Source organism: Drosophila santomea, chromosome X (assembly GCF_016746245.2).
Source record: "Drosophila santomea strain STO CAGO 1482 chromosome X, Prin_Dsan_1.1, whole genome shotgun sequence".
NCBI lineage: Eukaryota > Metazoa > Arthropoda > Insecta > Diptera > Drosophilidae > Drosophila > Drosophila santomea.
This window is the reverse complement of record NC_053021.2, coordinates 17,945,598-17,958,979: the sequence shown is the minus strand read 5'-3', so window position 1 is coordinate 17,958,979 and position 13,382 is coordinate 17,945,598. Positions and strand designations below refer to the sequence as shown.

The 13,382-nt window shown below is 46.5% G+C and overlaps 3 protein-coding genes across 3 annotated transcripts; all 3 read left to right on the top strand.

Annotated features, from left to right (window-relative positions):
- Positions 1 to 248: 248 nt before the first annotated feature.
- On the top strand, positions 249 to 1,046 carry LOC120455953. The gene is made up of 3 exons (XM_039642496.1): positions 249 to 306; positions 368 to 723; positions 797 to 1,046. The coding sequence occupies exons 1-2, from the start codon at positions 256 to 258 to the stop codon at positions 698 to 700; spliced, it is 384 nt and encodes a 127-aa protein (XP_039498430.1). The 5' UTR covers positions 249 to 255; the 3' UTR covers positions 701 to 723; positions 797 to 1,046.
- Positions 1,047 to 9,026: 7,980 nt separating this feature from the next.
- Positions 9,027 to 11,026, top strand: LOC120455677 (glycoprotein-N-acetylgalactosamine 3-beta-galactosyltransferase 1). The gene is made up of 4 exons (XM_039642088.1): positions 9,027 to 9,597; positions 9,853 to 9,961; positions 10,018 to 10,299; positions 10,363 to 11,026. The coding sequence occupies exons 1-4, from the start codon at positions 9,047 to 9,049 to the stop codon at positions 10,546 to 10,548; spliced, it is 1,128 nt and encodes a 375-aa protein (XP_039498022.1). The 5' UTR covers positions 9,027 to 9,046; the 3' UTR covers positions 10,549 to 11,026.
- A 1,359-nt stretch (positions 11,027 to 12,385) lies between these two features.
- Positions 12,386 to 12,906, top strand: LOC120456238 (the record flags this gene model as incomplete). The annotated part of the gene is made up of 1 exon (XM_039642921.1): positions 12,386 to 12,906. A coding segment is annotated over one exon (459 nt), but the record flags the coding sequence as incomplete, so codon positions are not given.
- Between the last annotated feature and the right edge of the window lie 476 nt (positions 12,907 to 13,382).

Below are 13,382 nucleotides of genomic sequence, written 5' to 3'. Positions count from 1 at the left end.
AACTCAATAAATGTGTAGAAAATCAAGTTGGTACTTTACTATTTGCACTGCAATGCTGATATTGCGCATACGACATGTGTGCCTCAAGTTAATAAAGAGCTAAGGAATAGAGTTGTAGAAATATAGACTTGAAGTGAAGTATCGTCGAATTATTATATTAAAATCTCCTGTCTACTTTTGAGCTGAATTACAAAATCGAATATATACAGAGCGTTGATAATGTGGCCATTGTTAGTCGGCAACTAGATTTCCGCCATGAAGGTTGTGTGCAGCATCGCCGTGCTATGGATTTACTCGATAACTATGGTCTGTTCATAGCGAAAATGTTTTCAATCCACCTAACAATATAAGCATACATATATTGCAGTGGCACTCAGCTGGCCGCGTTTATGCAGGGAATTGCCTGAAGCACCACAATCTGACCAGTGCCCAGGTGGAGGCAGTGGCTCCATCCACTCCCGTTTCGGATGTCCCATTGGCCGTTAAGTGCTACAGCAGGTGTCTGATTGCGGATTATTTCGGCGATGATGGGAAAATCGATCTGCAGAGGGTGGGAAAGCGAGGCTCTAAAGCGGACCACGTTATTTTGGCTCAGTGTAAGCAGCAGTTCGATGACGTCGCCAGTCTGGACACATGCGACTATCCATACCTGATTCTGCAGTGCTATTTCAAGGGCCAGCAGAGCGGAATCGCCTCGTAATTACCCAGTCAACAAAATGATAAGTATATATACATATGTACATTCATGACAGACGCAATGGATTCATCACAGTTTATTGTTGAAATTCCTAATCAGATCAACCGCCTTGCGATGGCAATTACACGCGATTGTGCTTAGTGTAAGAGCATGATTTCCATAATTATTTGTATACACTGATTAATATTTTTATGAAAGCAAAAAAGTAGACATTTATTGTTTTAAGTTTAGCTGGTTTTTATTGATTTGTTCGTTTAAAGTGACACACAACTGGTGGAAATAATGCAGTAATAACTCAATCGGAGTCTAATTATCAGAAAATGTGCAAATAAATAACAGAAAATTTAAGTTTGCTGGCCAAATAAATATATGTATGTATATACACTTATGTATGTTCGTGTGCTGGAAAGTCAAACACAAAATTTCCCCCCTCTGCCTGAATAATATTTGAAATGGCAAATATAGAAGATGCAATTTGAACATAATTGAAATGCAAATCGCAGACTGTGGATTGCAGAGCCGACTTGATGGGGGCGGATGTGTGGACGTTATAATGAATCCCAGTCGACCCCACAGGATGCAGGGCAAATTTCAATTTTCCCAGCAAATCATACGTAAAGTTTGGCCAAATACATTTGGGCCAGAATGCCAAGATGGCCAAGAGGGCCAAAGAGGGCCAAAGAGGGCCAAAAGGGCCAAAGAGGGCCAGAAGGATGTCAATGCAATCAGTGAGGCATTTGACTTGGCCTTTCATTAACTCGACTCGGCGCAGTCGAGTGCAAAGGACACAGTACAGCGTACATAGTACACAGGAAGCAGGACGAAGGACATGAACTCCTTGGGCGACATTGCGGCTGCCACAAAAACTTTTTGCTAGCCAATCATCAAGAAAGCCGCCGAGTTACTGACTACTGGTTACTGGTTACTGGTTACGGGTTATGGGTTACAAGTTACTGGCAATACTGCGCTGCTTATAAGTTGGCAATAGAGGCAACGGCACAGCCAAAATTAGGAGTTATTTTGACCAGCCGGAAAAGGAAAAAGGGGGCGTTGCGCAAAGTGCTGAAGTCAGTGGAAAATTTGTGGGCAAAACATGTTGATGACAGGCAAATATGCTGTAATGCAATTATGGCAGCCAGTGCGACCAGGATAGCGATTTAATTGACAATGCAAATTGAATCAGCATTTGTAGCTGTCTAATCGAATTAGCCCGCAGAATGCCGTCCTTTTGCATTCTCATCTCCATAATTCAATTCCTCACTTACAAGCACCTAGCAGCAAAAAGGAGTTTCGGCATCGACTTTGGTTATGGTCATGGTTTTTGGCTTTTTTGGCCGGGCTCAGCAAATAAACTTTGCGTTCTCATTGCGGCGACAGGCGACAGTGCAGTTCGCTTCTGACCACAGGACCCACTCGTCCTGCGGTCCTGCGGTCCTGGGATCCTGGGATCCTGGCCAGACCAGGCCGTTGAGTGGACCTAACCACTGGAACGTGCCTTAAATTATAAAATGTTGCTCACTGCTGCCAATTGCAGCCTGTCTAAGTGACCCACCACCACACTTGGCCCGGCCAAAACCGATGCTCTGCAATGCTCTCGAGAAATCCACAAGAAGCCTGCCGATTTCAGAAATCATCTGGCCAAATCAAAGGACTCGTCAGCTGAGAATACTCCAGAACTACAGTACACAACTTCTTTGAACATGTTTGTAATATGAACATTTAAGAAGCTTTTCCAGGCACTTTTCAATTCTTTTTACACCTCTCATAAACTTTCATTAAACTTTCGCTTAATGTTATAGCTACTAATTAGCTCTATGTGAGACTATTTTTCGTAAGCCTCACTGGAGCGAAAAGAAAATAGGCAAATTCGAAAGTCATTTTAATGCGATTTACGGTCAGCAAATGTCAAGTTACTTTGATGAAAGGCAGTGCATGGCTTCAAAGAGCATTGGACTTGTATGCCAGTGGCCAAAGGACATCGCAACTCGCTTGGTTATTTCGGCACCTCCCCTCTCCCCTCTCCCCCTTTTCCACAGAGCCACTTGAGCGAGGCCCGCCACCTGTTGGCAAAATTGGGCCCCATCTTCGGCCACTGCTGCTGCTCGATGTCCTCGTCCCAGAATCCGGACATTAAGACGCTGGCAATGTGTAATAACTGGCAGCTCGAGATGAAGGACATGAGCGAGCCATGCGTCTTAGATGGGGATTGGGGTTTGGGGTTTGGGGTTTGGGCACTGAAGAGTGGGCGGAACCGAAGCGGATGGGGGTGTAGGTGCTGGGTGGTGGCCAAGAGCTGGAATGACAGGACGCTGAGCTGGCAGAGCAGCAGCAGCAGCAGCAGCATCAGCATCAGCATCATCATCGTCAGCAGCGGCTAAGGATGTGACAATGCTGAGCCCGTTTGACACGAGCATGATATAATAAAAACCGCAAACAAGTAATGCCTACGAACCGCAGTGCTCAAACCCAACTTCGACTACATCCGCCAGTCCGGAGTCTGGAGTCCGAAGTCCGAAGTCCTGCGGATCCAGTGTCCTTGGTCCGAGTCCAGGCTGAGATAACAGCAGCGGGCTGACGAGCAGCGAGGAGGAGATTGGCGACGCGGTGCTGTCTACTCAAGTGCTGTTGTCAGCGGAGCGCCTCGACTGGCCCACATTTCGTCCTAAGGTCCTGCACCTGAAGAAATTCTGTTGCAAAATCTTGGAGGATATTTGGAAATGCTTCTTAAAAGGAACCCCACTATAGTTTGATTAACAACGGAGCAGACAGCTTTACCAGTCTACGAAATAGACTTTTGTCAACCTAATCATACAAGAAAATCTTGCTTATTACGCTTAATTTAGTGAAGGTGGACAACTCACAAATGTGGAGCTTTGTATGTTTATATTTTCTCAGTGTTATCTAGGGGCAGTGGGCTTGTCGTTATCCTTTGGCGTGATTAAGCCACAAGTGCGTGACATTTTAATGCGACATTTATGCCCGGGACAAGAGATTATTATTGGAAATGCGCGCCCTGCTCGCGTGACAACAACAGGACAATAGCAAAAGGCATAAGTATATGGAGCGTAGGAGCAGTGGCAGTGGCAGTGGAAGGAGCAGGAGCAGAAGCTGGAGCAGGAGCAGAAGCTGCAAGGATAACAGCACAACTTGCCTAACGCGCTGGCCAACAGCTTATTTATTTATCCTCCCCGGCTGACACCCGAGTGACAACTTTTGTGGCGTCCTGTGGAGGAGTTGGAGTGGAGGAGGTGGAGGAGATGAAGTGGAGGATGGGCCAAGTATGTATGTATGTCTATGTGCTGTCACAGTCTTCAGACACTTGTGAGCCAGCTCCCGAGGATGTGGCTGAAATCCTGGCAACATATTTAATTAAAAGCCAAGGCAACCAGCTGACAAATGACAGAGGGATCAGCTGAATGATGACTCACCGAGCGTGATCCGCCAAAAACACACAGAAGGTAAATGGCTTTAACAACAATGATGAGTGGGAATGGCAAACAAATTTGGCCAGGAATCAACACAAAAATAAATGACTACAAGGACTATGATGCAGTCAAACTAAACTCGTGTAAGCTGATGAGCTTTAAATGAAGGTTAAGTCGAGTGAAAATGCAGGATTACCGGCAAATGGATAATGCATTTGATAAGTATATCTCACTCGTTATTAATGTAGACGGACGTCGAGAGCAGAATACATAGAATGAAATCAATACGCTAAGTGAACTTCCAAGTGAGATGAACTTTTGCAAAATGATAATACCTATAATATATAATGTATAATACATAAGTAATTGAGATGCCAATGCAGCTGGCATATCCTTGCTGTGAGTTGTTTACCGTGTCCTTTTGCTAGTGGGGCAAACATCGCATGGGGAATCCGGTAATCGATCTGTTTGAGTACTTGTTACCGATAATGACGAGCTCCGAGCCATTTGATGGGTAATCATAATATCCTAAGCTGTAGTAAAGCAATTTAACGAGGCCAACGAAAGTGCCGGTAAAATTGATGGCTGAATGCTAGGATAATAACAAGAATATGCCACTTAATGTGCAGTACAGAAGGAAAGCCATTATTAGAATATTGTAACTCATACCTGGCATTCATTGGGCGTATTCGTTATTTTCCTTAACTCATTACCTACTCAACAATCTTGTGTGTAGAGCTTCCTGTTTGTGGTTCATCTGAAGCGAGCTGCAATGTTTTTTAAATCCCAGCTGAGCTCCGTTACTGATTCTTGACTTTGGTAACATCCGCAGCCAGCGTATCCTTTTTGTGCCGCCTGCAGCTGCTGAAATTAAAATCGAAATCATAACATGTCAACACATTTTGTAATGCAGCAAAACTAACCAAAAATAATAAAAGTCTGGTCCAAAGTGGGAGTTGGAAAATGGGGAGAAATGGGGAAACTGGGAAAAAGGGTTGCTGAGCAAACAGGGAAATAATGCAAATGCAAATGAATCCGCGACAGCGCAATGTCGGTGGAGCTTGGAACAGGTGTTCCACTTGCTTCTTTATGCCAATAAAAACGGTTTGCACATGTGTGAGTGCGAGTGTGTGTGTGTGTGTGTGTGGACGGTATAAAAATGTAATAACAAAGTTGGCGGCGCTGCTTTTTATGTCCTTTTTGTCATTGCGTTTTGCCCAACCCCCAACCTCCAACCCCCTTGGAACCCCCCCTTCGCCGGCCATGACTTTTGTGTTTGCCTGCAAAATGCCAATGGACACAGTGCGCCCCACGGAAGGGTGACTCAATTGGTCGGAATTCAATGAAATATATGTGCAATCAATTAAAAAGTTGCCACTTTTATACAAGTACATAAGTTTTAATCTGCACCATTGCAAAAGGGTTTTGAAAATGATAATGCTGCATAATATACTTTTCTAGTGATGCTAAATGCTTAGCTATGAAAAGGGTATTTATGTCTCGTTCAAAAGTGAATCCAAAACGAGCCACCCTGCTATGTTATGTATGTTTTTGGGTGGACCGCTGTCATATCAGTGAGCTAAAAGTAACCGCACGGCGCTCAAAAGTATGCAATGGCATTGGCGCCCTCCTGCAGCGCAGGACTTCAGGAGGAGGAGGAGGAGGAGGAGGAGGAGGAGGACCAGTTCCTGGATCCGGGCAGTTCGCAGGTCCCAAGCTTCAAGTCCCGGCCACCGGACCCGTCCCAGTTCCATGTGCATTGGCATTGGCGGCGCCCGTCAGCGTTTTCATTTCAAATTCAAATGCTGTTTGCATAAAAAACGAGCCAAGACATCGAAAGGCATCACGTGCCCAGGAGTCGGCTCCTCCTCCTGCTCCTCCTCCTTCTAGTCCTCCTCGCTCCACCCCAGCGGAATGTGTGGCCAAAAAACTGCTGGAATTCAGTAGTGACAATAGCAACAAACGGATGCCGGCTGCCATATATAAACGAACAGTGGGGTGCACAAGAAAAAATTCTAGTATCAAACTATTCCACTTAATATTAGGTTTTTATTTAATATCCATTTCATTTCTTCTTTATATGGAAATATGTTTCCTGAACTAATCTAAATATGTGTATTTAAGGCTATGAAAATGCCTTAAGATTAAACATGATACATATTTCTTTTGATGTGATATCATAATAACTCTGTCTAAAATAGTAATATTTGCTTAACAACTATTTGCTCAGATGGCATAAAGACTTATTAAATTCAGCAAACAATATGAATAATAATAGTGCTTATTAGTTCTTCTTTATTAAGTTAGCTTCTGGAGTAGCGCAAAATATGAGTGTGGTTCGCAGAGCCACCAAGTTGAGTGGGTTAAGTGGGTGGCCTCCAAACCCAGAACCCAAACCCCAAAAAAAACAAAAAAAAAATCGAATCGAAATTGCGAAAGACGTTTCCCTGTGGCGGAAGTGAGATGGCTAGAGGGTCAGAGTGGGACGGGTGGATAGCCAGCTGCCAGTCGTTTTGCATGTCCGTGTTGGGTTAAGTGGATTGTTTACTTTGATTACAAAAATATGGCAAATGTTTGCACGTTTGATGTCTCACTACGTGTGTGTGTGTGTGTGTGTATGTGTGTGTGGCGCAGACAGATGCATTGGTGGTGGTGTGAGCGATAGTGATTATAAACCATCTTAGATTGATTTCACAACATATATGTTTGCTAATTGGTATTAATATATATTAATTATTTACTGTAAAACTCAAACTCGCGTTTGTGTGGTGACTGCATCGTTTATTCTCAAACATATCGCTTCCGCCGAAAAGTATGCAATGTTTTTTAAAATATATATATGACTTCACTTTAAAGACTTCAATTTATACAAGATGAATCTCTTCACGCGGTCATCTCTATGGCAAACAATGCTGCACTCATATTTACATACAGACTGAGCAAAGAACAAACAACAAAAAAAAAGATGGAACGAATGAAAGAGATGGAAAGGAGCGAATGAGACGGGGAGAAGTACATTCAGGCAGCGAGACAAATGGCGTTTGCCTTGGCGCGCTTGTAAAATCCAAAAGCTAACATTATTACAAAAAATCTGCAGTTATACATTTGACTTTGGTTTATTTTTGTGATTTGCCCAGTTTGCCCAGTTTGCAGTTGACCAACCGACCGAACGAACAACCATCGCATCGCATTGCATCGCAGGAGTGCCTGGTTGGCTGAATTTTTATTGTATTGAGGCAGCGGGAAGCAGATGGAAAGAACTGTTGATTGTGCCCAGTCCAGTGTCGGCCAAAAAGAAGGGACTGAAATGGGAAAAAAGGATAGGTCAGGAGACAGGATCAAGCGTCCTTTGTCTCTTTAATTGAATGGCCAACGAAGTTTGGGGGGCCCAATAGTTGAATCCACATTGAACAATGGGAAAGCGCGTATAGTGGCTCCTACATACATACATTCGGTGTGAATTGTACCTGGCTCATAAGTTGCCCCTAGTTTCCGACCAGCACCCATGGTCGGTGGCACCATGTGGGTCACGTCATCGAAAGGTCAAAGGCATTCATTCATCAGGCAGCACACACACTTTGCACCCACTCCTATTTGCATTTCATGTTGAACTGTTTGCGCTGGCCAAAACTAATTTTGACATTCGAAGGGGAAAAATGCGCGAGCAAAGCCGCCGCTTTTATTGGAAAAATTTGTATTTGTTTGGGGGTAATGGCCAAAGGGAACTGCTAGCTGGTAGCTGGTTTTTGGTAGTTGCCGTTTGTAGTTGGTGGCTGGTGGCTGGCAAATCGCAGCGGGGTCACACGCCCACAATGCCAAATAGTTTTCATTCTTAGCCGCTTCTCCTCACCGCCGCCGCTGGCTGCATTTTATTTTATTAATGGGAATTTGTTTGCCAGCACTGGCGGCTTGGATGGATCGGGACAGGGGTGTGGGATGCGTCCAGGATGCGGCCAGGATGCCGCCTCGTCGCTATTATGGCAGCCATTTGTTTGCACGCGAGCATCCGAGTGCCGAAGTACTGGAGTGCTGGAGTGCTGGAGTGCTGGAGTACTGAAGTCCTGCTGGCCCACAGGGCGTATGCGCTATTCTATTTTTCTCGCGCTGCTGGCGGTCCTTGCCACCGTGCCACGCCCACCCCTCAGCTCCCCTTGGCTACGCCCCTGCAAAGCGTCCAGCAACGACCACATGTCGCTCATGATTAATTGAAAGATTCTCTCAACTTCAACTGTTTTCGGGTTTTGCGTTTGCCCACCCTCATTTCCCCCCCCCCCCCCCCCCTTTTTATTATTTCTATATTTTTTCGCTTTCGAGGTGCTTGTTGCTGTGCTCTCTCTGTGTGTGTTTGTCCAAAGTGTTTTGATTAATGAACTATGCTGAGCGAAATTTAAACAAATTTCTTGCTACAATCCAAGCTATTTTCCATCAAGCTGCTAGCTGGTAAGCAATTAGTTTGAACCACTAACGGACACGCTGTCTTCAAAGTTCTTGGATTTTAGGAGCTTTTGGTACTTTTCTAAGCAGCTAAATGTTATCTAAAGAAATGAATTTCCTTTTCCTCCACAGTCTCTAAAGGATATATCCCAAATATAGCACGTTTATGGTAATACCACCATTTCAATGAACTGTTTGGAATTTATGTGCACTGCCTGCGATTAAAAAAGTATTTCTAAGCATGTGAAAGAAAACTATATCAATTATGTATATATTCTCACTTTTCGTAGTGTAAAAGAATACACTCTTGCTGTCTAGTGATTAGACTAATGGAGCGCACTTGCTCATCGATGTTCCCTACCCCGAGCCGAGTATCGATTCTGGTGGCCACCACCTTGTCTTATCTGGGCCGCAGTTTCCCCAGCGATAAGACACCACTGTCGATTGGTATTGGCAGTGCTTCCGTGCTCCGCAAGTCAGTGATTTGACGATGGCCGGGGAATATATCACACTGGAGAACCCGGCGACTTACCCTCGCTTCCATTCCAATGCCAACGGCGTGGCGAGCGGCAAGTACCGCTCCGTCCAGCGGATCTCCACCAAACACCTGATCCTGCTGATCGTGCTGGTGTGCAGCACGCTGATCGTGTCCTATGTCTACTGGGATGTGATGGTGCTCACCGCCGGCGCACTGCCGCTGTCCAGAGGCACTAGCCTCGCCGTTGATGACATGGAGTCATCGGGACTGGGCAACGAAACGCTGGCCGAGAAGCTGCATCGGGAGGTGAGGGTCCTGTGCTGGGTGCTCACCACACCCAAATACCACAAGACGCGGGCCATTCACATTCTGCGAACCTGGGGCAAGCGCTGCAACAAGATCTACTTCATGACCTCGGAACCGGACGACGAGCTGCCCACCGTGGTGCTGAGCAAGCCGGACAGCTACGAGGTGCTGTGGGGCAAGACCAAGGAGGCCTTCGTCCACATCCACGAGCAGATGCGCCACGAGGCGGATTGGTTCATCAAGGCGGACGACGACACGTATGTGAAATACTTGCACTCTAAAATGGTGCAACAGTGGCAGTTTTCTTGAGTGATTGATAAGGGATACATATCTATGTAGTGGCGCTTTCATTCTTCATTCATTGTATTACTTGTGGGTCGAATTCAGCTCCACAAGTAGTAGTTACATGAAGTTTAATTAGGAACCGGAATGAAGAAGATAGCATTGGTGTAATTACATATTGAAGTTATGAGCTCGGGTTGACTGAACTTCCAATCTGCTCCCATCAACAGGTACCTCTTTTTGGAAAACCTGCGCTACATGCTCTACCCGTACTCCCCGGAGATACCCATCTATTTTGGGTTCAACTACAAGATGGTTGGCACTCACCAGAAGAACGAGGTGAGCTTAACTATGGCTGCGATTCCACAACATACTCATTAAATCCGATTCAATAGTCGTACATGTCCGGCGGCAGTGGCTACGTGCTGAGCCGCGAGGCACTAAGGATCTTCGCCGAGGGCCGAAACGACAGCTCCAAGTGCCGCCAGGAGGACGATCACGCCGAGGACGTCGAGATGGGCAAGTGCCTGTTCAACTTGGGCGTGAAGGCGGGCGATTCGCGGGACGAGCAGCTGCGCAACCGCTTCTATCCCATCGCTCCCTTTGCAGCCCTCCTCTCGGGCAACGTGGGCATGGACTTCTGGCTGTACAAGTACGCCTACTACAACGCGAGATCGGTGAGTTGGCAAACATTCAGCAAGTTATACTTAAACTTACCTGTTATTTTCGTTTTCTTGCAGTGCATGGACTGCCTGTCGGAGTACCCGGTGGCCTTCCACTACGTGGACAGCAAGCAGCTGTACGTGTACGAGTACTTCAACTACCAGTTCCAGCTCTCCGGAAGGACGCAGGTGGCGGAGCGGCTGCCCAAGAAGATCCGGGAGGAGGAGCTGGTCATTCCCGAGAGCGACAATCCCTTGTACTAGGCAGCAGCCTCCTCAGTCCTTCGGCCACACCGCACTCCGCACTCCGCACAGCCGCAATCTCTAGTTTTTCATCTTTTGCCATCCTCTTTTTTTTTTTCTGTGTGCTTATCGTATATTTAATATATTATGGGCATAAGGCGAACGTGACAAGGCTGCCAGATGCTGTCCTGTTGCGACTCCTCGTCCTTGCCCGCTCCACATCCCAGTTTATCTATTCATGTATTTATTATTGAGCAGCTCCTGGCAGACGGGCCACACGAAGGCAGCCAAAGGACAATGGAGGGTAGTAGCATCGGGTGTATCTGCACTCTTGATTTCCAGCTCGAGCACTTCAAGAAGTTGCTTAACCAGAAAACCTCATTGGTATGGCTGCACAATTAAAGTTTAAGTGTTCGAAATGCCTGCAATCTGCAATATGAAAACACCTAGAACTTTTCCCCACCCTGGTAACACCTTTTCACAGCATTGTGCAACACTAGTCCTAGAAAGCTGAACGTTAGTGTTTGCTAAGTAAATGCAATTAACTTGATAATAATGTAACTCTTTCTATTGGGAATAAAAATTATGAAATATATTTATTAATAAAATAATATATAATATTATAATATATAATTATATTCTGTATTCATATTCGAATTTTGTGCACAATACGGGCACACGATTTTCGATCTTTGGAAAGTATGCCCTGACTTTAAGCTCCAGTTAATCAGCTGTTCCTGGGAGAATTGACACTTTTTCATCGAATCTTGACCTAAAATAACCGGACAATTTTATTACGGGCTTAATACGAGTTCTTACTATCAAAATCTAATAAAACCAAGTTATGAGTGCCGAAGTCGCAAAAGAAGCAGAAGCAGCTGGAAAATCAGAAGGGTCAGGAGAATCAGGAGCATCAGGAGAAGCAGGAGCAGCTGTAGAAGCAGGAGATGCAGGAGGATCAGGAGAATCAGCAGCAGCAGGAGATGCAGGAGCAGCTGGAGAATCCGGGGGATCAGGAGAAGCTGGAGAATCAGGAGCAGCTGGAGATGCAGGAGAATCAGGAGCAGCTGGAGAAGCAGGAGATGCAGGAGCAGCAGGAGAATCAGAAGCAGCAGGAGAAGCAGGAGCAGCAGGAGCACCAGGAGCAGCTGGAGAATCAGGAGGATCAGGAGAAGCTGGAGAAGCTGGAGCAGCTGGAGAAGCAGGAGCAGCAGGAGAAGTAGGAGCAGCAGGAGAAGCAGGAGCAGCAGGAACAGCTGGAGAATCAGGAGGATCAGGAGACGCAGGAGCAGAAGGAATAGCTGGAGAATCAGGAGGATCAGGAGAAGCTGGAGAAGCTGGAGCAGCTGGAGAAGCAGGAGCAGCAGGAGAAGCAAGAGCAGCAGGAGATGCAGGGGCAGCAGGAACAGGAGGAGAAGCAGGAGCAGCAGGAGAATCAGGAGCAGCAGGAGAAGCAGGAGCAGCTGGAGAATCAGGAGCATCAGGAGAAGCAGGAGCAGCTGTAGAAGCAGGAGATGCAGGAGGATCAGGAGAATCAGCAGCAGCAGGAGATGCAGGAGCAGCTGGAGAATCCGGGGGATCAGGAGAAGCTGGAGAATCAGGAGCAGCTGGAGATGCAGGAGAATCAGGAGCAGCTGGAGAAGCAGGAGATGCAGGAGCAGCAGGAGAATCAGAAGCAGCAGGAACAGCAGGAGCAGCAGGAGCACCAGGAGCAGCTGGAGAATCAGGAGGATCAGGAGAAGCTGGAGAAGCTGGAGCAGCTGGAGAAGCAGGAGCAGCACGAGAAGCAAGAGCAGCAGGAGATGCAGGGGCAGCAGGAACAGGAGGAGATGCAGGAGCAGCAGGAGAAGCAGGAGCAGCAGGAGATGCAGGAGCAGCAGGAGAATCAGGAGCAGCAGGAACAGCAAGAGCAGCTGGAGAATCAGGAGGATCAGGAGAACCAGGAAAATCAGGAGCAGGAGGAGAAGAAAAGGGGGGAAAGAGGGCTTCAAAAAGAGCTCCACCTGCGCTCACCCTAAAGCAGCGTGTGGAAGCCATCGGCCATGTGGTGAGGCTCATCAGTGGACAGTTGGACCAGTTGGTCTACGACGTGAACCGTTCGATCATGCAGCAACAACGCGAACTCCGTGCTCGTGCTCGTGCTCGTGCTCGTGCCAAGCCACCCGTGGTGGTGTCCACCCTGATCCGCTCCAGGCAGACGCCCAAGCTAAAGCTCAGGGATGTGAGGAGGGTGATCAAGGGCATGGTACCACATCGCATGTACAAGATCTTCAAGGTAATTATCTATGATGATAACCACATTGAAATTGTAGAATGACTGCTGATTCACTAAGCAGCGTAATAAATAAATAGAATTCTATGGAAAAATGTTCAACTGAATCGCAAAGCTACTTTTTATTGTATTTTCACGATATTATTGCCTTAAATGTTATTACTTTCTAGGCTCATTATTATTAACTTAGGATGGCGTTCGAGTCGAGGAGCCACTTCAGTTCAGTGGGTCACCATTAGAATTATTCATTGGCTTATCCCATCTTCAGTTTACTTCATGCCACAAGGGCACTTAACTCTCATTTTCGCAGGCAGCTAATTAAGGTCATCGCTTCCTGCGGCACCCAGGCATTCCAATACACCGTTTTCTCTGGGCTAATTAGGAAATTTGACCACCGGGTGGCCGAGCAATTGTTGTGCTCCTTGGAATAGTCGAAAGAGTCGCGTCAAATGCGAATGGCAGACGGAATGGAATCAGAATGGAAATGCGAATTTTCCCCAAAATGCCGATGAAAAATTGAACTAGAATACTTGCCCGTAATGCGTGGTGTGCATTTCCCATGGCAATCTGGCGATGGGCGGTG

Coding starts and splice junctions, on each gene's coding strand:
- LOC120455953 (XM_039642496.1), top strand. CDS start 256: ATGAAGGTTGTGTGCAGCATCGCCGTGCTATGGATTTACTCGATAACT. Junction 307..367: donor GGATTTACTCGATAACTATG/GTCTGTTCATAG, acceptor CATATATTGCAG/TGGCACTCAGCTGGCCGCGT.
- LOC120455677 (XM_039642088.1), top strand. CDS start 9,047: ATGGCCGGGGAATATATCACACTGGAGAACCCGGCGACTTACCCTCGC. Junction 9,962..10,017: donor GCACTCACCAGAAGAACGAG/GTGAGCTTAACT, acceptor CCGATTCAATAG/TCGTACATGTCCGGCGGCAG. Junction 10,300..10,362: donor CCTACTACAACGCGAGATCG/GTGAGTTGGCAA, acceptor GTTTTCTTGCAG/TGCATGGACTGCCTGTCGGA.